General features: G+C 38.0%; 1 protein-coding gene across 2 annotated transcripts; it reads right to left on the bottom strand.

Annotated features, from left to right (window-relative positions):
- Nucleotides 1-1,581: 1,581 nt before the first annotated feature.
- On the bottom strand, nt 1,582-26,165 carry CUL4B (cullin 4B). 2 transcript variants are annotated; one of them, XM_058847667.1, is made up of 20 exons: nt 25,032-26,165; nt 22,249-22,364; nt 17,669-17,772; nt 16,685-16,754; nt 16,134-16,207; nt 14,957-15,119; nt 14,767-14,856; nt 14,408-14,490; nt 13,296-13,363; nt 12,088-12,206; nt 11,057-11,249; nt 9,896-10,000; nt 9,495-9,605; nt 8,672-8,757; nt 7,997-8,104; nt 7,635-7,748; nt 6,581-6,686; nt 6,334-6,506; nt 5,657-5,809; nt 1,582-4,528 (listed from the first exon to the last, which is right to left on the bottom strand). In XM_058847667.1, the coding sequence occupies exons 1-20, from the start codon at nt 25,561-25,563 to the stop codon at nt 4,433-4,435; spliced, it is 2,664 nt and encodes an 887-aa protein (XP_058703650.1). In that variant the 5' UTR covers nt 25,564-26,165; the 3' UTR covers nt 1,582-4,432. The 2 variants fall into 2 exon arrangements, with proteins under 2 accessions (XP_058703650.1, XP_058703651.1); XM_058847668.1 differs by lacking the exons at nt 17,669-17,772; nt 25,032-26,165 and having other exon boundaries at nt 16,685-16,739; nt 22,249-22,366.
- Nucleotides 26,166-27,768: the final 1,603 nt, after the last annotated feature.

Below are 27,768 nucleotides of genomic sequence, written 5' to 3'. Positions count from 1 at the left end.
ACTGCTGTTTCTTTTCTCAGAGTAGACAGATCATCTATCAGTCTCCAGTCATGTGTTCCTGCAAGACTTTTTTTTTTTTTTTTTTCTGTGAAGTATGTGGGAAATACTCTTTTTAAGTAGAAAGTGTTGGTGGAAAAAACCTCCCATGCATTTAGATGCCTCCAAGCTGTAATACAGGAAGGAAGCACCTGAGCAGATTGGTGGCAGATGCTTCCCAGACCTGTCCAAGCCCACCTGCCCCAGAGCTGTTGTGTGGTTCCAGCAGTGCAGGGTCAGCCCCCCTAAGCCCATGCCAGCCTTCCACAGAGCAGCTCACAGGATCGGCACCTGCTCTGCTACAGCTATCCCAGTTTCCAGAATTCAAGAAGGAAATTCTAAACACTCCATCTCCTCCCTCCACCAAATCTTCAGGGCTCCTGAACTGGGAAGGGCCAGGCTGGACACAGTCCTTCTGCTCAGATTTAACCCAAATGTTCAGGGTGAAGAAGAAAAATCAAGAAATGGCCAATTAGCCATTCTTAATAGGAGAAGCAAATTCCCTATACAGCTTTGTCCTTCATACTTCAGTAATCATTCCAGAGTCATTAGAATAAGGATAAAGTGGGAGACAAGGAATATTCATACAGCAGGAGAGGTGCCTCCCTGAGGAGCAACAAGACACCACCTCTGGTTTTTTTTTGCGTATTTCTGTCACTTGTGCACATTTTAATCCAGATTCAGAGTCTATGAGGATGCTTATTTCCTTCCCCTCCAAGAACTATAGAAGACTTAGCAAAAAACCCAAAATAATAAAAATTCAGGAATGGAAGCCACTTAGAAAACTCAAGGGATTTTAATGACTGAATGAATAAGGAACTACTTATTATTTTTAAGTAGCAAACAAGTATTTTGCTATCAAAGCACAAGCTAAAGAATTTAAAGAAGCCATAAACATTAGTAAGCCAAACATACAGAACTTGGAGTAAGAAGGCATTTTACACACAAGAGTTTATCAACACAAAACTGTTTAATATTTATTAAATGACACAAAATACCTAGATAACAGACTCACTCTCTGAAAGGACATGTATTTACATTATTTACCAACTTAAGAAAGACTCTCTGTACCCATATTAGACTTATGAAACATAAAAAAGGTTTTGCTGCTTTTTGCATCGAAGGATGCAACGGTGATACATGCCCTGTTTGCAAGTCTGCATAAACTATAAGTTTTTGATGTTGTGAAAAAGCACAATTTCGTATTCTGGTAGCTGAGGGAAGAGGCTTCTGAAAAGTAACAGGGTTAGTTTTTTCCCCCCCACTCCAGACACACTCTCAAGACTGTTATACAAAAAGTATATTACATTTTTGAATGCTGCTGTACTCTTACAATTTTAGTGTAACATTTCAAAGAAAATGTTCTTCCTACTATATGAGAGCACTAAAAAAAGTGGTATTTGAACATTTTTTTAGATGCACTTTTTTGTTTTAAAAGAAAGCATTAGGGCAAATGATATGTCTAGGAAAAAATGAAAGGCTGACAAAAAAAAAAAAAAGCTGAGACCAAAATATGAAGAACAGCTAAAGCAACTTAACAATTTGCTAGGATTTGTTTTTGTTTTTTTATTAACTATTTACTTTGGCACCTTTGTGTAAACTATAGAACAAAACAACGTTTACAACACATTTGCAATTACAGCATTTAAACAAAATGGTCACTTTTGAAACCAGCCAAGACAAAAAAATAGTCCATTTATGGGTATAAAGATTAAAAAACCTAAAATATATATTTCTAAGAATAAACTGCAATTTCTTATGAACAAGGTGCTATAAACTGCATGCAAGAGTCAAGATTAAAAATGTGCGGCCAAAAAGACAAGCTGTGTTCTAGCCAGATGAGTTGTGGTCCAAGCCCATTTCAGTTTTTTCTTACAGAGATATATATGGCTCAAGAAGCAGGCACATGATCCCAGCAAGAATTTGCGGAGTTGTACGACGACGTATCTTGGCTGCAGCTTTGTCATTAACCAGGAATGAGCGAGACCTTAGCAGAAGAGATGAACAAATTCTTGGGGAAAACCCATGAAGGAGAAGCCTTCTCCCCTCCTCTCGCTCACCCTTCTCCTGGTCTAGCCAGGGTTCTCAAAGTCCATTCTTTGGGTTGCTTTAACTGGATTACGCTTAGGGTCTGCCTCAGATTGTGAATTCTGATGAGATTTGAGGACATTTTCTGTATCATATTTTCTGCATTAAAGTTACTGAAATAGACAGGATAAAAACTAAATAAACCTACAGTCCTTTGCATATTATTTGACTGAATGTGACAGTTGTGTAATGAGGGAGGGTTTTACCACAACAGGTGTTCACACATGTAGTGGTGTTAGATTTATATGCTACAACAGACTGAATGGAACCAGCTCAATACATCAGCTCCTGTCTCCTGAAGAGTTAAGTCTTACGCTTCTTCTCCAAATATCTTTAAAAGGAATCTTTTATTGGCTGAAGATACAAACCATAAAAGAAAAGGAACATTGAATACGAAACACAGAAGTTTTTTTTTTATTATGGTGGGGGGCATTCTTTCCTCCCCAGTAGATCTCTCTTTGAACTAATACTTGAAGGTTTGCAGGAGGAGTCTTCAAGGTTCTTACCACATAACTCTACTGTCAGTATTTGTCTCACAGAGGCAGGGGTGGCCCTGGATGTCTACCAGTGGTTATGCTGCAACAGTGTCAAGGGGCAAGGTAGATTTTCTGCAGATCACAAAGAGCTGTATGATAGTTGAGGGTGACTGCAAATAATTTAGTAGGAAAAAAACCACCCACATTTGTTTCATCTGTCAGCTGAGGACTGCATACAAAAGAGCCTGAGAGAAAACATGGCTGGAGAATATATGGAATTAAACAGTAGATAAAAAAAAAGCACTAAGGATGGCATGTGTCAGATAGAAAACACACACACACACTCTCACACATGCGCACCCCTGAATGTGGGATCACAGTGATAGAAGTTATAGGTCATAGAGAGCTAAGTTACACTGCCATTAAACAAAAGTAACATCTTGCTTTCAAGAGATATTGGGTATTCCCCAGGACTATCAGTGCCTGAAAGAGGATGAGGTTTTTCATTGTGCTCTGCAACACAGCTGATCATAGGTCTAAAGCCTGGCTGGGTAAGGAAGAACTGGTACATGGAGAAGTTCCTTTTCTGTTGACACCTTTTTTTTCCATATATACCTGGCACATGCTGCTATAAGCAATAAAAAATGTATTTTGTTGAAACAAAGCTCTACATTCAAGTGACTTACTCTCCCATGTCTTATAAAGATGCAAAGAATGCTCTCTGGTCATCTAAGAAAATATATTTTAGATGCCTTGTAGCAATACTTAACTTACTATATGAGAGGTAGGCTTCTGGGTTCTAGGAGGCCTGCTAGGCTCTAGGGCTGAGTTCTTAAAGCTTTAAGTTAAAGCAATCCAAAGCAGGGCAATCTTAGAAGAGCTGCCCTGTCTAAACCTTGAGGTTAGTTCAAGTTTAGAATGTTGCAAAGCAAAACAAGTATTAAAATCCATTTGCAATTTTTGTTCCTACAGCTTTACCACAATAACAGTGTGGCTTTTTCATCTGTTAATAGATTCTCTTTATGCTAGAGTATTGCTGCCAAGAGGTGAAGGCCTCCTACCCATGACTAGTAAAAACTGTCACTTCTTCCATTATGGCTGTTTTATGCTTAAAATTCCCAAAGGTGAACACCAAGTCTCACAGGCAAGCCATATAAATCTAATCTGAACTTGTTTTGTTGTAGCAGTTATTTAAGAATGGTGTTTGTATATACAGTATATATGCCCACACTGCAAACTTTATACATTGTTTTATATTGGCACCATTTTGTCTTAATTGCAACCAAGAATATTTTCCATTAGATCAGCAATAAGGATAGCTTGGCTTATTCCTCATTTTCCCCGCTCAAGAGAAAAAAATCCAAGTGTGGGCATCAACCAAACCAATGGTATGTATAACTGAAATGCATTCTGTACAGTAAATTAAAAGTTTGCATGCAGTTTAAGCATTTTAAAGGCTATTTTTTATATTAATGAACCTTCTGTTTCCATTTAAAGATGTGAAAGATATCTGTCATATATCAAGGGACTCCTCTTCAGACCCAGAGACAAATGGAATCAGAAAGGCCAGGTACTTTCTTTCAGCTTCCTGCACATCTTACTAAATAACATGCAAAGAGTTCAACAGCATTCTTCTTAAAATGTAAATAGTACTCTTTAAATGGGCATGTTAACCACTGAAAGAAGTCCACTCTACTATACTTTTCCATTACACTGCTTTCATTCAATCATCGGTAGTATAAAAAGTCAATTAACGGGATCAACAGGCTAGTTTATCCACTGGCAACTGTGTAGGACACCAAGTGTGCAGTAAAACAAAGGCCAACATATGTTTATGCAATATAGTTGTACTGATTTGGGTTTTCTTTATCTCTTTCCATGTAGTCCCTGTCAATCAAGGATTCTATTCTCTTCTTAAGGTCAGCAGGCTGTAAAATAAAGCACATGTCAGCATTATCACTTTGCAGTCAATGCTTCTTGATTCTTTCTTTCAACTTGAGCCAAATATCTATATTGTTCAAGATGGCTGATGAAAATCCCAATTTAAAAAAAACAAACATAAATCCATTCAAGTATCAGAGCTTCCAAAGTCTGCAATGTGTAACTGATAGAAGAGAAAGTTACAAAGTCAGCTCATCACCTGCAGCTAAACAGATTTTTACAGAAAGGGAAGATATTTGCTGCTGTTTGAACTGAACTCTAAAGAAGTGCAATTTGTGCATCATGTACCAAAGTGTTTCTATTTCTGACTTTTAGCCAGTAAAAGATGTAAAAGCTTCAGTAAAAGTTTCAGTTCCTCATGAAGCAAATGAGTTTTGCAATAATTTGGGTGTCCTGCGATTTTGTTGGGTGAGGCACTTTATAAAAATGCCTCAGGATAACAAGTGAAGAAAATTATTTAAATAATCTGCTGTAATATTACAAAGCCCAATTGCAGTTTATGCAACACTTACAGACCTGCAGGCACTCAACATGATAAGACAATGGAATGAAATAGAAGGACCTTTTATTTTACATTTCCACTGATAGAAAGCACCATATATTTGAATTCCAGCAATGCTTCACTGTCTGTTTGAAAACCCATTTCCATTTGTACACAATAAGTCAGTTTATACTGCAGCTGTGGGTTTCTGCAGCTTTGAGACTTTCACCAATTCCTATATATGTGTATATATATTAATCAGTATAATCCATCCAGAAAAACCACTGTACTTCAAAAGTATCAACCAAGTTAAGGCTGTAATGCAAAATTGGTTTTAAGATCTGAAGCATTTTCTCCTTTGCCCAAGAATGCCTTGCCAGAACACTGCAAACAGTGGAACAGCAGAATACAAGGAGAATCAGTTTCTCCCTTACAGCTAACGCACGCCAGGGCTGAAACCCTTCGGAAATATATTTTAATAACAACTGGCACTTTAAAAATTCCTGAAAGTATTTGCCCTTTTCTAAAACTAAAAAGATGCATATTTTAGACGGAAGCACCGTTCAACCGAGGGCAGGCCAGGGAAGATAAAAGAATGGATAAAGTTTTAAAAGTAGAAAAATCAATACAGCACCTTGACTGGGAATTTCAGCTGGTTGTAGACCTCTGACACGAGCAGGTTATGACTGAGCGTCTTGCGCATCTTCATGATCCGCACAATGGCGGCATCAATCTGGTACTGCCGGTCCTGGAACACTCTCTCTGTAGTGCTTGCCTGTTCCTCCACCTGAAGGATCCATTTGGAAAAAATTTAATGAGAATACCAGCACAGTCAAAACAACTCTGTCTCCAAGACAATCTCAGTGTAAGACAGTGAAATGCCTGTTGTCAAGTATCTGACATAAAGCCTTTACAAATATGAAGACTTTTTGTCAATTGAAAAACACACTTGTACAAAGAAGTAAAACCTTTGCACAGATTTTACATTGGATGGCGGTCAGAGAAGCAAGTCCGCAGTGAATTTGCCATGTGCACAGTCAGTAAAGCTCCATGGAATGACAAAAAGAGCATTTCATAACTGGAACATCTCTTAACCTTACTTAGGGACATCCAGCATCACTGGTGTCTTAGTACAGAGGCACACATTAAATCACCACTGTTAGGTATGTGCTGTCATCCAAATTACACACGTAACTCTGACAGAGATATCAGTATGTACATGACAACCAGGAGGAAAAAAACTTGTAAAAGGGCAGGCAACAAGGTTCTTAACCCAAGGATCTAAACCCCAGAGGATTAAAAAAAATATACCGTTTCTTTCATCTGAATTTGGTTGATTTTTATCCTGAAGAGCTTATGTCTGAAATCATCATTACATGTGAATTTATCACCATCTTCCACATCTTTGCCTTTGGGGCTTTTAGTCAGTACTCTGGCTTTGCCACAAGCCAGAGATTGAAGTGTCCTTCTCAGCTCTCCATCCTCTAAAGCAGAAACAAGTTGTTTAGGTTTTTTTAGTAAGAACACTTGGAAGTACTCGGTTGTTTTCGATACCAACCTATCCCAGTGGCTTGCTTTATCTCCTCTAAACTGAACTCCTCTCCTTCATTAAACATGAGCAGCACCAGTGTCTGGAACAAGGAGACCTGAAGTTCTTTTTTGCCCTGTCACAAGGGAAATAAACAGACATCACCAGGCTGTTTTTTCTGGGAGGTGGAGGGAAAGGAATGAGGGGAACATGAGAAACAAGTCACTCTTGCACGTTTGTTATTTCACTAACAGGGTGTTATTTTATTCACTTGAGAATATGGAAGAATTCAAGTTACTGCTCTCTTGTGCTTACTATGAAATGCAGCACAAGCTTGAGGCCACAAGGCTGGACTTTTCTATCCAGTGACAAAACTCACCCAAGATATGCATCAGATGACTCCAGACAAGTCTCAAATTACTAAGTGCTTAAAATTACAATTTGGAAGACCTTTAAGTCAAAATCTAACACAAACAGTTTAAGGAACACAGTATAAGGAACCATAGAATCTTTGAAACAATCAAGTTTAATTTTTCAATCTTGTCAAATCTCAAAATTTGTTTTACCATTAACTTTTTCTGAAAATGGAAGTGGTAAGCATTCCTATTTAATGAGAAAATTTTGTGTCCATAAAGAAATGCTGAAAGGGAATAACTGAAAACCCTTCTAAAACAGTTGTGTTCTTGTACAATCCAGAATTTTTCTTTATTTCAGTAGTGAAAAGCTTATTGTGAAGATTCTTAATGCTATCAGACGAAGTAAGGTCATCAAAGAAACATGGCCCCTTTTTTCCTCCCCACTATAAAAATGAGTGCTATTTTTAATCTGGAGCTAAAGCCACTGGATATTTTCCCCAACAGGCTTTTTTCTTCCCCACCAACACAGAAATGGCGTGCATGTTCTTAGACATTAACATATCTGTTTCAGAAACTACCAACTCTGGAAAAGAGCAGGAGGTTAAAAGTAATTGCAAAAACAGTGTTAAGTTTTCCATCACAGCACAAAAAAGCTTCCCCATATATCCCTAAGGTACAACCCAGACGTGGAATCAACAAAACAGAAGTAATAGAAACAATGGACTCACCTCTTTAAATTCTGCTTTTAGTACACAGTGTCCTAGTGTCGACTGCCACTGAAGTTTCCTACCACTGTGTTTTCCTAAATAAAAGGTCTTGAAAATCTCCTGCAGTTTTACCATCTAAAGAAAGAAAAATCCCAAAACACTAAAACACAATTTCTACTTTAAAAACATCCTTCCCTCCTCTACAATCGATTAAGCCTTAAATCAAGGCTTAGAATGATAAAGGGAATCGCAAGAAAACAGATTTCATTTTTAAAAGATAGCTCTGCATTTCTTTCTCTATGCATGTTGGAAACCAAGTGTCACTGTATTCCAAGGTCTATTTCTAACAGGCCAACACTTGTATAACTCATGATGTTCATTACCTCTGGGGGCAGGTGGACCTCCATAGGCACGTAGGTTGGCCAATAACCCATAGTCAGAATATTCACTGTTAGTTCAATGTTGCCAGGGACATTCTGGTTTTGCATATACTGCAAAGAGAAACAAAATAAATTGATAGAGAGTTATGTTTACTATATGTATTTCAGGTAGAACTGAAAAGTTAGAATAGGCATTGCAAGAGCAGAGAAGACAAGTGACTACACAATGTATTTATTGTATAAACTTCAAGTTACATACAAGAAAATTAAGATAAGAACAAGCACTTTTCCAAAGTTCAAAAGGCACTTCCATACAGGAAGAAAACAGCAAAAGCACTGTTTTAGCAGGCTGAGGTGAAGAACTATCTAATTAAGTGTGAATGGAGGAATGAATGTTAAAAATTGTTTGTAATCAAAACATTACAAAATATAGAATTTAATGTGCAAAAACATCAAAGCCAGGCATCAAAATACAGTGGTGTTAAAGTTGTCTCAGAGCTGGTGTTAAAACATTTCATAAGTTTACAATTCTCTTATTGCTGTAGGTGATGTTTTGTTGGTTTGCTTGAAGAAGCTTATCTCAGTTTTTTTGCTGTGTTGCTCAGGAAAAACCTTTAATAAATTCAGTAAAATTTTCAAAAGCATAGACAGGACAGACAGCCGGCTTTCCCTCAGTACCTGTTTGAATTGTATCATTATGTCTTTTGAAAGCTCCATGTCTTTAAACATTCCTTCAAGTTTGCTGGTGAAAGCAGCTCCACATTCTATAAAAGACAAAATGTAAATATTAGAAATTAATCTGTTTATTTTCAATACCTCACAGTAGTTATTCTAAGTGCCAGAATGTACTTTGGAGCAAGATGACCTTTTCCAGCAGATTTTCTAACATAAAGACCTGGATTAAAGGTACAGAACAAGGTTACAAACAAGAAATGTTTTAATGTGGTAGCTATTTTGCAACCCAGTTGCTTTTCCACATGGACCTGACTGTTCATCCTTTGACTACAGTGGCCACCAGTCACTCTGGTCTTGTCACACAGGTGACAATTCCAATCCCTATCAGCTGCTTTACAAACTGTCTCCTCATAGCAGAACAAGATCAAGCTCTAAAAATCTTACCCTTACCACCCAAAGGCTCCATCCAATGAAACAATGAAGACCAGACTAGAGAACAACTAGCTGGCAGTGAGTAACAATTGGAAGTCATCTTTAAGATCACTGAGCACATCACTGATTTACTCAGCAGGGAACCTCAAGTCTATCCCACAGGCCAAGATATACTGTGCACTTTAAACTCCTGGGTTTTGGCTTTTCCTATTATAATTACGAAACTAAAAGCAAATTAATCTCCTCAAAACCCACCAGTCATTCAGGACCTGTGCAGAGGCTTTTGCCCTCATGGAAAGGGGAAATACCAACAGTGCTTCTGTTGTCAACTACTTTTAAAAGAAAGCTGATGGATATAAATGATAGATAAATAGACAGACAGATAGATATTTACCATGTTTGAGTTTGGAAAGCATAGATTTTTCAGCATCTACTGATGCACTCTTCCCAACTAGTAGTCTCTTTGCTAGATCTTTTTTATAGAAGGCCTCAAAGACATCTTTTCCTGTAAAAGATGAGATTTGAAAGTGATCACAAAGCACTGCTGGTTTTAAATAAATATTGCCTACAAGAGACACAATTAAAAGCTCAGAAGAGCAAAAAGGGCCTTCAGATGAAGATTTCCACAGATTTTATTTGCAATTTAAGGGGCAAAGTAGTTAAACAGCACTACACCAACAACATCCAGAGAGAAAACACCTGAAAATGCAACCAGACTGCAAAAAGAATTTCAAAGTACCTTTATGTTAGTGGTTAAACAACTGTATCCCCACAAAAAAAACCCCCAATACCTACCATATATGAATCTAAATATGATCATAATTTTATCCAGCATTTTTTCAAGTTCTTCATCAGTAGCTTCTTTGTTGCCTGCACGAAGCTTTGAATCTACATATTTAGCTAAAAGAATGTTGAAGAATAGAGTTTAGCACATGTTTAATATCACAGTGAAGCAAAAATCTCTAAATCTAATATGAAATCTTGAAAATATAAAGGATCCTGAAATCACTTTCTACCAGCCTCATAACAGCTACCTTGATACATTTTCATAGATGCTATAAAGTTATAAAAACATTATAGCCTAGTATGTTTTTTCAGATAAGCAGTGACTGCATCTTAACTTTATTATCGTACACAATGTTAAACATTTTGCCTATGAAAAAAAATCTTGGTTTATGTTGTGATCTCAAAGTAGTCACTGCTCTTGCAGATTGACATGGCTGTAACAGATGCAAAAAGACCAGAAAAAAAAGATAGAAATCAGTTATTTATACCGCTGAATTTCTCTAGCAGATCATTATTTTGTTTTAATTTCCAGTTTCAATTAAACTAGATTGTTTGTTTTCATTTCAAATGGGCTGGTAAGCCCATTACAGTTAGGGAATTAATGCAAAAAAAGCAGGGCAGAAAGTATCACTGCACAAGCCTAACAGCACAACCAATTGCAAAGTGGGTATTATTGATCATGTGGGGATATGATTCAAAAGTGCAGAGTACCAGGCATGTAATGCACAGATTTGTAAATAATGTTCTTTGCAAACCAGAGACACTGTCCCCACACAAGAGGTTCAGTGCATCCTCAACTCTCTTCCCTTTCACATATTAAACCCCTAACAGCTCTGTGCACACATGCTGATGGCACAGTTATGTAAGCTTCAGAAAAAATTCTAATTATTAGCAGTATTCTCATGTCTGGACACCAGCCAATTGCTGGAATGCCCAAAATCTGATGTTCTGCACTTTTCTATAGCCTATCTAGTGAAGTGATGAACAGTTTGCTTGTAATGTTTGATGCTACCCTCCCAAACAATTCCCTTGCATCAGGTGGCACAGCAGATCCTCAGTCTGCTGTTGTACTGTGCATGTATTAACACACAATTCCAGCATATCCCATCTTTAAGTGCATCAGCATCTCAGCACCCAAATTCTCACATGAAAGAAACTGAAGAAAAATACCTATGAGTTCAGCTGGCTTATTCGGTCTTTTGTTAATGAATGTTTCAAAGGCTTCTTTCATGGCATTTACAAACTTCTCATTCTTGAGAAAGCAAACATCAATAATATGGTCAACTTTGTCTTTAAAATCAAGAAGTTCTTGGACCATGGTTTTGTCCTTTTCAGGATTAATTACTATGGTGCTACCGAATGCCTGCAAAATAAAACATATCTCTTAATTAGCCTGAATAATTAATTTAAATGACAAGACTTCTAAAATCTAAAGTTACCTTTGTAATGTGTTGTTTCTGGTACTCACATGAGTTCCAGTAATAACAAAAATATTACTTTATTATGTATTATTGTGTTATGAAGTATTTGCTATATAATCATCCCTAGGCCTTGCATGTTGATTCAAAACCAACTGATGAAAAAGTGAGTGGATTCAGAACTTCTGTCTAAAGAAATAAAGTTTTGCATGACAAAATTAACACACCCCTTTTAATCCTCTATATCCTTGGGTTTTACACAAGTAATGCTCCCACTAAATTCAGTTTTATTTAGAAGTACTCCTATGCCATTCCAAAGCCTTCCTCCACGACAACCATATTTTCTGTGACATTTTCACTGAGAAATAAAATGAATCATCCTAACTGATATTCAAGTGCTTTTTGAACTTTTACTGGTTGGTAACTTTAACTACCACTCATTCCTACAGGAAATTTTATTGGGAAGAAGACAAACATTCTGCCATTACCAAAATTACTAGTAGAAATATAGTTGTAGGATAAACTATTAGCAAGATTATAAATTCTAAATTTATTTGGAGTTCAATAATTCAACTGAATGTTCAATGTTTTCTTCAATAGGGCTAGAAGAGTTATTGTACCTTTCCTGAGATTTTTCAAAAGCTGTCTATTAAATACATGTTTATAAGTGAATATCCTCAATTTTTAGAAAAATGCAATAGTTTACAGAGATGACTCAAGCATCTGTGTAAAAACCCCACTGACAGAACGGTGGTATCTGTTCCAGAGTTCTAGGAACAGTACCTTTATGTATTCAATCCAGTGCTGCAAGAGAACCTGTACTCCACCTCTCACACGACTGAATAACTGATACAGAAGAGACAGGTCTTGAATTCGGTTCTCATCAAGAAGGTGATTTAGACCTGCAAATGTGAGAATTTCAATAGCAATTAAAACCAGAGTAATCCAAACAAAGCACAGCCTATTACTACAGTGAGGCCTCTTCAAAACTAGTATTTTTTTTATCAAGCCATTAGTGGTGGTGTTTTTTTGGCTTTTATTTTATTTTAAAGCACCTAATTTAACAGTGAAACACAAAGTATCTGGCTGAAACCTTAAAAACCTTACTATTGCACATGATTTTATTGCACTTAGGCTACGTGTACTTTACATAACAACCTTATCGCAACATCTTTACTTACTTCTACTTTACTACTCCCTAAAGATTTGAAAAGTTTACACTATACTGATCCATAGGAAAAGTTCCTTGGCATGATAGCTCAACTCCAGCTATAAAATAAATTTTACAAATGCTTGAAGGCAAGCAGCTTCAAGAAACATTTTCACCATTCACTTTTTAACTTTCTGGAGAAGGCCTGATGCTCTAGAGCAAGATTCTAAGAATGCAGATGGGTAAAGACCTATAATCCACACAATGAAGTTTGTTACAGATGAGCAGGAAGATGCTCACATACCTGTTTCATTCAGAATCTGGCTACTAAGGACCTGACTGTTTTATTATTCAGATCTTGCTGCACGCTTTTCTATTTCCAGATTATCTCAGAGATAAACAGAGGGTCACTTGACTCCACAGAGACTATTGTAGAACTGAGGCATTGTATTCCATAGCTCAAATTATACTTCATTTTTAAAACAAGCTGCTTTTTGTCAGCAGCAAGTACTCAGTATCTCCCTTTTCTGTTACAGCCATAATTCAAAGCGTACTCCTTTTTTTACATCCAAGTCTTCAAAGTGCCACTTAACACACTGAACTTGAGCCTCCTGTTCTAATTTTCCTTTTGCTTTGCTGTGTATCAGAAGACAGCAAAGTGTCCCCTTATCTCCAATGAGGAGAATGGTCAGTGCTATTTTGGGAACTGAGTAGCAAAGGGAGTTAAAGAATGATGTAGCTTGTCCTCCCCCAGCACCCAAATCCATCGCTTTCTGTCAGCACAGGAACTGAAAGCCCCGAAGCAGTAATTAGAAACATTTCTATAAAGAAGAAAGATTACCTTTCTGAAGAATGGCTGTTAAATGTTCACCTAGAAGCTGCTTTTCTACAGTAGCAATTAGTGGCTTCCTACAGAAGAAATGTTTAGAATTACTTTTCCTTTTCCCATTACTGCCAGTTTTAAATCCTTCTTTTGAGATTATGCAATTACATTATCATTGGGAGTGCTCTAATTATCTGTGGCCAAAGATCTAAAATGATTATACACATATTCATCCTTTTTCTCCCCAGTAAACAATTTTTTTTTTTTCTCCTGTTTGCTGACTGATGATTTAAATTCACACAATATACCCTGTTGTACATGACTTGTAGGCAGCTGGACAATGATTTCATCAGTGAAGAAGCTGGGGAGAATTCATCAAATATGCCTAATCCTGTCTTGTGGGAGGACATGCATGTCTTGGGAGACAAACCAAAGAGAAATAACAAACCTCAAGTCAAGAGGTATTAAAACAAAACAGAGAATTGGCTACTAATACTGGCCCGGAAGAAGGAAGCCACTAAACAAGCTAAATGCTTTTAACAGCTGAAAGAGGAAGGAAATCAAAACATGTAACAGAAGCAATAAAACACCTCTCCCTCAGAAAGGTCTTGATATCAGTGACCTACATTTTCTCTCAGATACAACAGCCATAGCTTCATGTTAGAACACCTCCACCTGTCTGTGTTGGAGGAAATCCTGCTTCTAAGTAGAAAAGATTGAAGAATGACATTATTCAATAATTTCCCAGACTCCATATGAAAATACTTTTTGCAAATATTCAGAAGCTTTAGCTTTAGAATTTTCTATGCTGAGTCTTATCTTTTTCAGGTAGGACAACAGTTGATTAATTACATTTCAGCAGGAAAGAGACATCTGGGCTTGGAGTGGCAGCCTACTTTTCTTCAAGCAAATACTTAACAACATTTATGCCAAAGTAACAGTGACTTAGAAGACCAGGCTATTAGCTGTGTGAGCCAAGACAGTGCTTCATTGTAAACATGAAACTGTGGGAAGTGAAAAGCATTTGATGGTCAGTTAATAACAGAAATAAACTGCATCTACTTAAATGGCCCTCAACAGAAGAGGGGCCAAACAGCTCATACCACCAGGCAAAGAGAGACTGCACTTACTGTGTGCTCTGATCCAAGTAAGTGATTATTCTGTCTGCTTCTTCTTCCAAGCGCTTGTTGACATGGTGAAGATATTCTGGAACCTGAAAATGCCAGAGTAGTTTTGTATGTTAAAAAAACAAACAACAAGAAGGGAAGAGAGACAGTACTGGTCTGACAGAAGTAGCAGTTCCAGTTTTAAGCAGAAATCATTAGCACTGTGACTGAAGGCAACTGCACGTGCATTTCCTTTTTCAGAATACTCTAAAACAAAGGCCATATTACTGCCTTGTACACTGTCTAAGGCAGCAGAACATTTCCACTCCCTGACATGTGCTTTGATATTAGGCACAAAAAACATTGTTAAACATCAAAAATACCTCTCGTTCCTGCATTAGCCTCTGTCCCTCTGCTGCATACAGGCGATTAGTCTCTTCCAAGAATCTATGTTCGAAAGAGTCCTGATAAATCTGGGGAAACAACATGACAGAAATCCATGGTAAAGCTTACTGAGCACTAAGTAAGAATGTGAACTATTTAGTGGCTTAAAGGTGAAACAAGTTGGCTCACCTGCAAGTCAGAAAGCATGCTTAGAAGGCTTCGCAGTAAACTCCTGTCAATAGCCTCACCATTTCTTTCTCTCTCGATCAGCAGAAGAATGCCATCAATAGTTTTGTTCTGAACCTTCTGATCACTGATTATATGAGTTCTGAACAATTCTAGCCCCATATCCCTAAAAAGAAAGCAAAGACTGCTCAATAAATTGTTAAAGAATAAATCCCAGATATCTCTTACTAAAACATGATCTAGATCTAATAAAGAGGCCAATATCAACATTCTTCCAATTCCTCATTCCTCTGCCTCCAAATCACTCAAGATGAACAAATACATGAACACTGAAATAAACCATGACACTGCATCAGCATGAAACCATATTTTAAACACCAATGCAGACATTTTTTTCCTAAATAACCAAGTAAGTTTTGCAACATCTTTATTTTTCAGTTTGACAGAAGGTTAGAACACCAGCCTTCATGAGAAAAGAAAAATATCATCCTGGGTTCCAATTCCATGGTTATGGTGTTGGACAATATTCCTTTTTTGTCCATCATTTACTAACCTCTAATTCTTAGGCATGGCTTAGAAGAACTCAGTGATGTGACAGACAAGGATCTCTGCAATGACCATGCCAGTTAAAACCTCCCATGAATTTGAAACTATGGATATGGTCAGTATTAGGAAAAGTCAGGCCCTTCATCAATCTCTTTTAAAGTAATTCAGGTACCAAAGAACAGTAGGGCATATACTAATTATTAATAATACAAGGAGCAGAAGTTAAAGTCCAAAAAAGTGTATCTTGCTTTTATTTTAAGTAAGTCTTTCCTTCAAAGGACTTGCAAAACTTGAAATACTGTGCCTGCTAAGGCAGTTAGTGGGCACCCCAAACCCTTGCGCTTCAGTCATTGATCAGACCCCTTCCTTTAACTGTGCAAACTGGAGGCTGATATCTACAGTGAAATTTGAGGTCACAGCTATTCTAGAACAATCCTATAATTTATGGCAAATAAATTAAAGTCTTCCTTTGCAACAAGCACTCGTGCATTCACCATGTAATTTTCAGGTCACTATGAGGTTTATATTAAAAAAATCCATCTGAAAATCAGCAAGATATAAGCGATAGTTGAAATACACCCCCAAATAATTTTATTTCTGTACCCCCAAAAAATGTAATTCTTTGTGCCCTTACCAAATAGATGGCAGCATTGAATTCTGAAGTACGTAAGTTCGATCCAAAAACAGAAAGATACTTCTAATCATAATCTGTCACAAGAAGGGATAAAACAGCCACAATAATTTTACTCTTAAAACTAAAGATCAACACCATTTATGCCCAACAACAGCAAGAAATCCCACCAATCAGTTTCAGGCAGTGTTTTCTTGGACACTGCTGATTTATTCAACATCTTCTGTCAATCCCTGCAAGGTGATCAATGTCACACTTTGCATATTTCTGTATAACAGAACAGCTCCTTTAAAAATAGGTATAAAGGAGAAAGGTTTCCATAAAATTGACCATGAGGAGTTATGGGTGCATGTGTGTCCAATATCAGACCCATATGCCAAGAAACACACTATAGGCAAGCATCTTCAAGGCTTGATTTCTAACAAACTAGGTACAGCTGTATATCACAAAGCAACCTTACATAAATTTAAGACATTTCAGAAGTTTGAAAAGGAACAAAGTTAAGCAAAAAAGGTTGACAAAGCAACTGATTTTCCTTAACAAGATAAACTTACCATTTGTCTGCAGTGATCTTGCCAACATTTGTCTATTTTCTTTAGAAAAAGGACACTATCCAATGAATCCGTGAAGAAATCATTAAGAAAAGTATGATTAATAGATGGTGTAAGCAATGAAATTAACCAACTTTATTATTTTTTAAAGACACTTAACAACACAACAAACTGACCTACTATCAGAAAGAACCAGTTAATATTTTGCAACACATTTATTTTTATTTTTTAATGAGGGTCTTTTTGTTAATAATGAGAAATCAAAATTATCTGAACAAATTTAAAAAAATTATCTAAATAGTTTTGAATATTTTGTTTAATCCCCCACCCCTGGGGAATGGAACAAACATACATATCCCCATTCCTCAAAAACCAACAATACCCAATACATGTAAGAGCTCACCACTACACTGTAATTTCAGCTCATGTTAAGAGTTAACCGCAATAAATAAATTCTGTCTTTCAAATTTATCTTTTATTCAGCTTACTGCATGGTTCTGGTACTAATTAATATCCACTTAACAGGATGTCAACCTGGTGCAACTCCAAACTTCTGATAATAAAATATTTTGATCCTCAGAATCTGACATCCTGCCAGACCACCATTACATTTCCAAAAAAACCCAACAGCTACTTGGTGGAAGACTTTTCACGTTATCTAAGTCTGGCAAGTTCAATATAAAAAAGCCTGACGTGATACAGCCAATAAAGGCTTTTTAAGCCTTGCTGCATATCTAACACAAGCTCCTGTAAGATGTCGAAGTGTTTCACAAATACCAGTGAAACTTTCTCATAAACTTTTCAAAGGTTACAGACATAAAATAGTGTTCTCCTAGGTCCCACAAAGAAATAAAAGCAAAACCAATTACACAAAACCTAAAAATTCAGATTACCATAGACTAATGTAATGAACTAGTCAAAGAAATCCATCACTATATACTTGCAGGTAAAACAATTTTGGCTTGTCAACAGCTAAGAAAAGGATATTCTCTGAATTGGTGAATTTGTGCTTTAATGTGGTCTTCACAGATCTGCCTCAATTGTTTGTACAAATTTGCAGAGATCTTGTAGGAGCAGAGATTTTCAACAGCCTGAAGTAAAGAGAAACAAAAAAATCTTGCTATATTGGTACATGTGGTTTTACAAGAAAGGAAGACGTCCCCTCCCAGACAAGGATTCTGCTTCTCATGGCTTTTAACACAGGTAACTGCTACATGCGAGACACCAGGGACAGACATGGCACTGCAATGGTAAAGGGAGATAAAGGCAGGCTGTGCCCTGAACAGCTCACAGAATATCAACTTAGCTGGAGTGTCCATGTCTCACATGGAACTGCAGGACTGGAATCTCTAAAAACAAGGATGGTACTTTAATATCTTCCAGTAGCTTGCTGGGTTTCATACCTCAAAGCAGTCACTTAAGGTATTAATTTTATTAACTGCTGTGCTCTGCAAGTCACACTGATATTTGTGGAAAAGCACTGCCAGATTAATATCCTTTTTCAGTCCTTTCCTTGATTAAGCTTCCCTCATCCCCAAAAGTACATATATATATACATGTGCTATCTATCTTATCTATCTAGCCACCAACTCTGTGCCTGAATAAGTTTAATTATAATCCTGAATATTAGTAGCATGACTACATTTACAGTGACAATCCCAGATTTCTAGATCTCATCAAGTATTAGAAGAATTGTCACTGTGCTCACAGTAAGAAGTGAAAAGAAGATTAGGTGGGGCCATGTCTTGGAGACTGATCAAGGAAACAATCGTTCTTAAGTCCATTAGTGTATCTCAAGACTTCTAAAATTCATATTCATTGTCCAGAATTTGAAAGCAACTAAACAACTTTAACTCTTTGCAGGCTGGTGAATGACATAGTAAGTGATTATTCTGTAAAACACCTGTAGAAGCTAGAGGAGAAGCATATTTGATTTTCAATTAATGCAATGCTTTGTACTATTATTTACTTATCAGAAAAGTTGCTAGTAGGACCAACTCCTTGAGAAAAAAAAAAAAAGGACTGGAAGGCAAAGTTTGTTTCATGGCACCTGCAGGCAACCATGGAAGGACTGCATAACACAGAAGTGCCTAGAGCAGATCTATGCCATTACACTGAAATTCCCCCAGAATATTTCCCAACAGTCCAAATGGAAGCAGACAGTGAGCAGTCGCCACTAAAAGTACAGTACTCAAATCCAAATAGTTAAACAAGAATTATTTGGTTCATCCCAGGGTATCAACAGGAATCATTCTGAGTGCAAGTGCACTACATCTAATACTGGCTCTAGCACACAGAGCACTTAAAAAACCCCAACCAAACACAACCCAAACCTCCATGAAAACCAAAACCCATAACAAAATCATCCCACACAACAATAACCGCAAAACCCCCCAAACCTGCATGAGCTTCGTGTCAGAAGTAAACAGGTATAGCAAGAAAGTGAATGTGCCACTTAACCAAAACAGGTCTGAATGAAGACAAAGGAAAGACAAAATTATCACCCAAGTATACACATCTTAATATCTGGCAATAGCAACAGGTTTAACTCTCAGCCTCAACACTTAAGAAACACCAAATAAATGGAATAAAGGAATAGGAAAATGTGTTCTGTAGTTCACTGCTCAGAGCAGGTTATGGGCACTGCTCAACTCTGTTCTATTGTACAACCAGGTTCATGCAGCAAACCAGGATATAACCTGATACTTGATTCAGAACAAAGGGATGGAAAACACTGAGCTTGAAGAGCCTGATTAGAACTTCAGCAAGTGCAATCTTCCTAGGTTTCTTAATTTCTTCCACTTTGGAGAAGCCAACTGAGAGCTGAGAAGGTGAATATTTTGGATGGAACTTTCCTGTAACCTGCAGAACCACCATTACTTTGGCTTCAACCCACCAACTCAGGACAACAGCAGCCTCTTTCCTGGACTTCTGGTCACCTCATCCCAACACTGTTACAACTGCTGCCTATCAAACAACTACTCTTTAACCATGCTGCTCTAAATCTAAAAGAATTAACTACTGCACTGTAGATGGACAAATGCATACAAAAAACTTTTAGTGAAATAAACAGGTATTAATATACACTATTTTTATGGTGTATATAAAGCTGAGCTTTTACATTTGTCTATCAACAATTCCAAAGTATTAAACATGTCTGCTAGAATTGAGTGTTTGAATATGAAGTACAAAACTTCTGCATCTTTGTTGAGGACATGCATAGAAATTATTTAATTTTAAAGAGATTAACCACCTACTGCAATATTATGCTTTGGAAAATTACTATTGCTAGACAATGCTGATCATATCTAAAACATATCGACATTGATATATGTAAAAACTTTAGGCCTCCAGTTCACAAAATTATCTTGTTCTGAATTAGTGGAAAAAAGGTTTCTGATCAGGGAATCTGCGCCCTAATGACGGTCAGAAAATATGAAGAAAAGCCCTATTTCCTTTGAGTAACATATATGCAGTTGGATATGGTTTTCTGTTTGTTGCTTGTTTTGGTTTTTTTTTTCTTTTAACTCCAGCATCCACACCTGGGTTTGTGTGGTAAGGAAAAAGAACTGAACACAACACTGATGAGAGAAAAGCAGAACTTTCTTGAAGTACTTAATTCTAATTGATTTTAAAAAAATAGCTATGTATCAGGTACCAAAGATCTAGGTCTCTTCTTTCAGGTACTAATATAAGAAAAATTATTCTATGAAAGAAGCAATCAATTCTGTAGCACTGCAGCTACTTAAGCATGGGATTCATTTTGTTTGCTGAGGAGGAACAAAGCAAGTATGAAGCTTGGGTCCTGCAAAGAAATAAAGCTTCAAAATGTTTGCCCAGTGGGACTTTTCCAGCACAGACAAGAGTTAAACCAAACACAAGAAGTTTAACTCCATTAAAAAAAATAATTATCTTCTTTTGAGGTGTGCAGCAGAACTTTTGCAGACTTTTGTAATTCCCCTCTATGTTGGATAATGGTGTCTGCCAAGGCATATTTGGGATCAGATCCTTTTACCAAGCAGCTGTTCAGAAATGACATTAGTTTAGTTAGCATCTAAAAACACTAGTGATTCCTATTACTATTTTTAAATCAAGATATTTATTTTTAGATTTATATTTAAAAAAATCATGTTTCATTGCACTCTATTTCACTGAGAGGTATCTAAGTAATAACAATGTTGAATCACTGAGATTTAAAATAAAGCTTATTTTTTGTTTTCTGATCACAAGCAACATTAAATTAAGCTTGTGGTAAGACTGAGCAGAAATTTAAGCAACACTGTTGAACAGAAGCAAATACTTCAATAGAACTCTGTATTTTTTAACAATTTTGGATAGCCTTCAAGCACTTAACTAATAGTTATTTGCAAAGTTATTCAGTCTAGAGTAATTTAAAATACTACTAAGTACAATTGGTTGTAATTTGCTATCACTTCCACCAAGTTTTGCAAAAATAACAATACTATCTACTATTCTGATAAACTGTTAAAAAAGCAGTATTTTTAGTTAATTAATAGAACATTACAAAATACTATAGTGATCTTAAGAATCCTGTGGACTTAGGAACAGCAATTAATTCATCCTTGAATTTGTCCCCAAGCCTTGCACAAACAGGATTTTTTTCCCCATATACAAATGCAGCCTTTGCTGAAAACTGTAGGGCAGGGGAAGAAGAGACACTAAAAAGAGATGGTGAGAAAGCTATATACATACACAGAAGAACAAATTAAACAACTAACCAGGTAACAAAGGCTTTAAAAGTAGAGTAAGAAGTTCCAGTGTTTCTTAATACTCAGCTAAAGCAGCACCGTTGCTACGCTGCTAAAACTGCAAGTGACGTTAGCAGGGAAAAGGTAAGCAGGGGGAAATCTCCCCAACACATTCAGCTGAAAAAGCAGAAGTGGGGCTTATAAAAAAGCATTAGGAAATGCAGTTCAATCTGATCACTTCCTAAAGTATTTAAGAAAACACAATCAGAGCTGTTACTGGCAATAAAGTTTGATTCTAGTTAGAACAGAAAGAATACTGCAATGCCCACAAAATTACAATCAAACCAAAATAACACAATGAAGGAAAAATGGTGTTCTATTTACCTACTAGAAGTCAATAGAAAGTTTCAGTTTTTAGGTGATTTGTGATACTTGATCATGAAGATACTTTCTTCAGAAAATAATTTAGATTTTAATATAAATTATGTTATTCTTAAACACCAATATTTTATACATTTCTCCTTCAGCAGATAAACACCACAACTTCCTAAACCCAAAAGCAAATATAGCTCTTTGCCTTAGTTAATTCTTGGCAACTGCTGCAAGGGAAACCATACCTTGGGTTTTTTTGTGTCAAGTTAAAAAAAAAAACTGAACATGAGTTCAATGCTAGGTCTTGTGAAATTTTTACTCATGATTTAAAAATGAATAAACTATTAGGTGACAAGTTTTTCAATGAAAAAAGCAGCTATCAAGCATAATGCCACATTCTTGCAACCATATGAAATCTTTTAAGCAAAGAAATCTGAGAATAAAACAAAAAAGCCCTAACCCATTGCTTTTACTTAATGCACTTACCTGATAGAGCTCTTCTAAATTGTACTTAATTGAAGTACTGTTCTGGATAGCTTCTACAGCTTCTTTCAGTTTTTGCCAGGTTTCATCTGTGTAGTTTTCAGGCAATTTGGGTTTATCTTTAAAAGAAATTATATGAAGTTTAAGTATGTATTTAGATAAGGCAGAACTTTTTACAGAAATGAAAAGGACATAGCTTTGAGGGGAAAGAGGTACGGGCTGATGCCCCAACTTTTACTTTATACTTGCATGAAAAGAAAGCATTTGTGTAAAAGCAGTATTTTATTCACATTTGAAAGAGTAACATACTGAAGAAATTCAGCATTGCTCTTCACATACACCCCACAGCACTTGTAGCCCAAACAGTGCCTGTGGTTTACAAATACCACAATCCTGTGCTTGAGCAGCTCAAAAAGGGCTAAAACCATCAAGAATGATCTTCATTACACTCTCATCACCAGGCCAGAAGAGACAAAAGAAAGGAACATAAAAGGTGAAAATGATGCATTAAAATATACACGGTGGTGCGTATCTTAGTTTTTAATTTACTGCTCATTGATTCTACTGTGTATTAACAGTTGGAAAGAACTCCTCAAAAAATGCTCATGGAAACACTGTAATTATTGTACAGGCCTTATGGTCCCAAGGAAAACCTGTCAATTTTAAAGGAATCCATTTATGTCTCTTTTGGGTTTGGCCAGTGGATGTTTTTTAGAGTTAAGCCTCTTTTAATGTTTGAACAGCTCCAGATCTGACACTCTCCATTATTTTTTCTGTCTCTTTTCTAGAGATGCCCCTGCTTTGCAGCACCTTCAGCAAGACTAAAGCATTTACAACATACTAAAATATTCCCCAAGTCACACCTTCAGAATATAAGAACTATTTTGAAATTTTATATTCTCGTAACTATCTAAAATGACTGTTTTTGTTCTAATAAGCACATTCCCAAATGGAGAAGATAGAGCAAGAAAATCTGAGGAGGAAGGTGACACCTGCACATTCATGCTACCAACAGGTGAAACTGGTCCAGAGATTATACTCTATTAAAATTGACTTCTACGCACCTAAAAGTAAAAACCAAATTTTAAAGTGTTATGATTTCCTAAGAAATAACTAACAGAGAGAAGTAATTATTTTGTTCTTCCAAGCACTTCCCTACAATATTGACAATAACCCAAACCTGGCTGCATCATCTGGATCTAGAGACAATTGACTATGGACTTGCCTATTTTCGCAAGCAACTCCTGAGTATGCTGCTCAGCAGTCAACACCAAGGTTATGGATTTCAGGAAGCTATTTAAGTTGTAAAGGACGTTACTGCTATCACACTAAGATAAAGACAAAAATCTTAAGATTATTATTCAGTTTAGTATCTGAGAGTAAATAAAAAGCAAGGCTGTCAGAATGCCAAGACATCCGTTTTAAGCAAGTGGCTCAAATACCAATTCCTAAGCAGTGATGATCACAGCACCATGTAATCCATGACATTTAACAGGTATTTTAAACGTGAGATGTTAACTTCCCTTAAAGATAACAGTGCACAAGCAACTGAAGAGCAGCCTATAATACATCATAGGTTTGTATTTTAAAATGATCAGTCAAATTAAATTATGATGCTGTGATGGGTGGAGAACATTTTTGAGAACTGGATCCTTAATGCAAAGCGTTACAGTGTGATCATGAATTCCTGCAACACATTACAGTGGGTCAAATAATCCTAATCCTTACCCAATGCAATATGTCCACATAACATTTGTGTCAATTGTGTATTTAGAAATTTTAATTTCGGTAATATCTTTTACTCCCTCCACAAACCCAAACACACCAGGTGAAAGAAACAACCCAAGAAAGCAAGGTAGTGGACTATTTTGGAAGACAGCAAGAGGCAGGAAATAAAAAAAGCCCATGATAGCCTCATCTTTGTAGGGAAAAAATGGCAGCATTTTAGCTAAGCTTTCTGCCTACTTATTTGTATTTTTGTTTATTAGAAAAAGAAGCAGCATCACAACAGAAAAGTTTAATTTCTCTACTTCACCTTGCTCTCCAGTAACACTACTCAAAAATCTCAAACACTTGTCTGGAGAGAATTTATAAAATAACATAAACTTGTAAAGTAAGAGTAAGCTAAGACAGAGAAAATATACTACAATTAAAAATTACAGTGAAGACATGACAAGGAAAAAACACTGCAAAAAATCTGAACTACCTACTTTAAAGGCAAGTGGGGAAACCAGAAAGGAAATCCACCATAATAGCCCGATAATCACCTTAGTTTCAACATTTAAAACTAAGCACAGGCAGATTATCCTATAAACAGAAAACACAGATAGAGGCAAGACATGCAGACTCAAGGCCAATTAAAAAAAAACAACCCACATTCTATGCAAAGACTTATCCAAAACCGGGCTAAAATATAGACTAAGCCCTGAATCAGGATTACCAGAAAAGAGGTATCAAATGTTAGAAGTTTAAACAAAGGCGATTTACACTTAGGTAGTAAAAACTTACACCTAACATACAAATTAAGGCCTTGTCAAGAGACAGAGTAAAGGGAATCTGAAAAGTAATTCCAAGCAGCAAAGTGTAGCTCAGGATGTGTACATGACCAGGCAAGCACACATCAGAAATCATTATTCCCCTTTACATAAGTATAGAAATGTTCACCACAGAAAAGCAATTCCCGCAAAACCTGGAGCTATTTGAAAGGAACCGGTTTTCAGGCTGAAAACAAAACACAAACTCGAATATCAGCTCCCCATAGGTTGTGACAAATTAAGGCCTGTTACCTTTAAAGTTCTTGATCACTAATTTCTTAGCAGAGCCAGGTTTACTGTTGGCGAAACTGGAAACAGTAGAGGAGGCAGCTTTGGTCAGGCCATTTGCATGGTGCCCCACAGCCACTGACGAAATTAAAAGGCTTTTATTTTTAAGCTGTTGCTGGTGCTGCTGCTGAGAAGAGGCAGCAGGAGAGGAGGAGGAAGAAGACTCTTCAGCCATCTTCACATCGAGTCCAATAAAATCCACGGAGTCCTCAAAGCGCAGCTTCTTCTGGAGGTGATGGTTGGAGGAAGCAACCCCTGAGGAGGAGCACGAGGAAGTGGTGATCACAGAGGAAGATGATGAGGAGGTGTTTTTGGAAGGAGAAGAGGTGCAGGAGGAAATGGAATCAAATTCTTCTTTTTCGGAATTACTATTGCTGCTATTATTTAACTTTCTCTTCTTGCAGGAGGAGCTGCTGCTAGTGTTACCATCAGTGGCAGGTCTGACCTCCTGGGCTGCAGCTGGGGGGTTGGGGGAAGAGAAACCTGTGGGAAACATGAACACACAGAAGTGAACAGGCTGAGGGGCATCAAATCCTTGTGGTGTGACAAAGAGAGGGGGAGAGTTTTAGAGTCAGTCTCTGCTCTCTCTCGCGGGGGGTGGTCTTTCAACTCCTCCTTCTCATCAGTGGAGTCCTTCCGTACTCCTTCTCCTTCGCGTTCTTCTTTATCGAAGGAATCACTTATCTCCTCTTGCCCTTTTCTTTATTACTTTGGTTCTTCTCGTAGTTTGTCTCTGTCTTTCTGCTTTTACTCCTTTCCCAGCGGAGCGTTTCCGTTCCTGCCTCTCGCCGCCCAGCAGTTCCTTTCAATCCTCCTCTCCAGCAGCAGAATTCCCCAGGGCCGCCCGCTCCCCCGGCTTCTCCTTGCGCTCCCCTCCTGCTCCGGCCGCCTCGTCTCCGCCGAGCAGCAGCGGGGAGGGCTGAGCGCGGCTCTCTCTCGCCTCGGCTCCAGCCCCTCGCCCCACACGCCTCCCGCTCTGCCCCGCGGCCGCTCCGCTCGGGCCCCGCTCCCCCCTCTCCGCTTGCGCCCGCGCTCCCTGAGGGGGGACGGCCCGGCCGGGTTGTTATTGTCACTGCACGGCAGAGGGAGCGCAAAAATGGCGGCGCATCCGCCCGCCGTGCATGACGGGGCGCGGCGCACGGAAGCGCGGCCGGGAAGCGGTGGGACCGCCCCGGGATCCTCCCCGGGACCCGCCCCTGGCCCCACCGGAACTGATCGCTGCTCGGTGCCCCCGCGCCGGCGTGGGGCCGCCCCCTGCGGCGGGAGTGCCGGGCCCGGAGTTCCGTAGCGGGGTCCCGCCCTGTTTCACCCGGCCCGGCCCGGCCGCGGTCAGTGCGGTGCACGGCGGGGTTCGCGGGAGCTCGGCCCCCCGAGCCTGCGGCCTAGGCCGACGCCTGTTGGCTTGGAAGTTGCTTTTCTTGCACTTACTTATAAACAATCATTTAGCGTCAGCTTTTTGGTATGATTTTAATACATACGGACTTACACTGGGCTACAGTCTATGGTTTGCTTTTTTTTTTCATTTGTTTGGTAACTTTTGGAAGCAAGAAGTTGTAGGCCATTAGAGTCTCTTTTTTGACATTGGTGGACCTGTTACCAAAGGGACGTTGTTAGGATTCAAACAATGTTGAGAAATGGCTGTGGAAAAAGTAACAAACTAAGTGATGAGGTTTTGTTCCAGGAGATTCTCCATGGACTTCAGCTGAGAGCACACACCTGCCTGCCTGACAGCACAGCTCCTGAGGGGAAGTCTAGTGCCACTTGTATGTTGGATAGGAAAATATGGGCTAGCTTGTCTTGACCAGAAACTGGTACACAGAGATAGCAATGTAATGATACTGAAGCTCTTCTGGAGAATGTTTTATGACTGAGTCACTGTCAGACAACTCCTGAGGCCTGGAAGGTCATGCTTGTGATATGTAGAAATATACTTTTTCCAGCTTAAAAGAAACCAAACCAGCAAAACAAAGCTTCAGTCTGGTTTTAACTGGCTTTAGAACAGGTTGTATGGTTCCTAAGGCTACTAAATTCCATTCCAAGTCAGATGTAACAAAACTAAACAGGTTTGCTAAGTAAATAAAACTTACGTGAGTATGCTGTAAAGTTTTCCTCTGTTCCCCAGTAACTGTCATGTTCACTTAAGCCAAATTTCATAAGAGGTGTAGAGATGTAAGAGATGCCAAATTTCTACATATTCTTGGTTCATTGGAAAGACTGTGTTTACAGTTGGATTACAAAAAAGACATGAGTAAGGGTCCCTTTTCCTGAAGTTGCCATCTGTGCAGTCATTCAGGGGTGGAACAGTCAATGACTTTGTCCCATCAATTAGAATATTGAGCTTTTGGATATGAGAGAGCAGGTGAGGCAGGGTGAAGTTCTGGGGATCCAGGAGGAAGCCAGGTGTGATGGATTTTCCCCTTTTTCTACTGAAACTTTAGGGGGATGAAATCCTAAATCCTTTCTGTTTAGCATTTGATCCTGAGGAGTGGTTTCTGTCAGGGCAGTTGCTGGATGTTCCCCTTGCTTTGTCAATCTTATCCAGGTACCATGCTTTTAAAATTTTGGTACTTAAAAGTGGCCCTGCAGCCAGAGAAAATGTCTCCAACTTTTTGGTGTTGAGGCTGAACAGTAACACTGAGAGCTGGATTAACAAAGTCCAGCCTAGGTCCTTGGAGCCTTCTTCAAAAATCCTCTGTATAGG

The sequence above is a fragment of the Poecile atricapillus genome, chromosome 12 (assembly GCF_030490865.1).
Source record: "Poecile atricapillus isolate bPoeAtr1 chromosome 12, bPoeAtr1.hap1, whole genome shotgun sequence".
In the NCBI taxonomy this organism is placed as follows: Eukaryota; Metazoa; Chordata; class Aves; order Passeriformes; family Paridae; genus Poecile; species Poecile atricapillus.
This window is presented reverse-complemented; position numbering and strand designations above follow the sequence as displayed.

Bases quoted from the DNA above. Each gene is read 5' to 3' on its own strand.
- CUL4B (XM_058847667.1), bottom strand. From the start codon at position 25,563: ATGTTTCCCACAGGTTTCTCTTCCCCCAACCCCCCAGCTGCAGCCCAG. The intron at 16,755-17,668 runs ATATCCTTTTCT...TGATTTCTTCAC, and splicing joins CAAATTCACCAATTCAGAGA to GGATTCATTGGATAGTGTCC. The intron at 16,208-16,684 runs GTAAGTTTATCT...TTCTTGTGACAG, and splicing joins AAGATCACTGCAGACAAATG to ATTATGATTAGAAGTATCTT.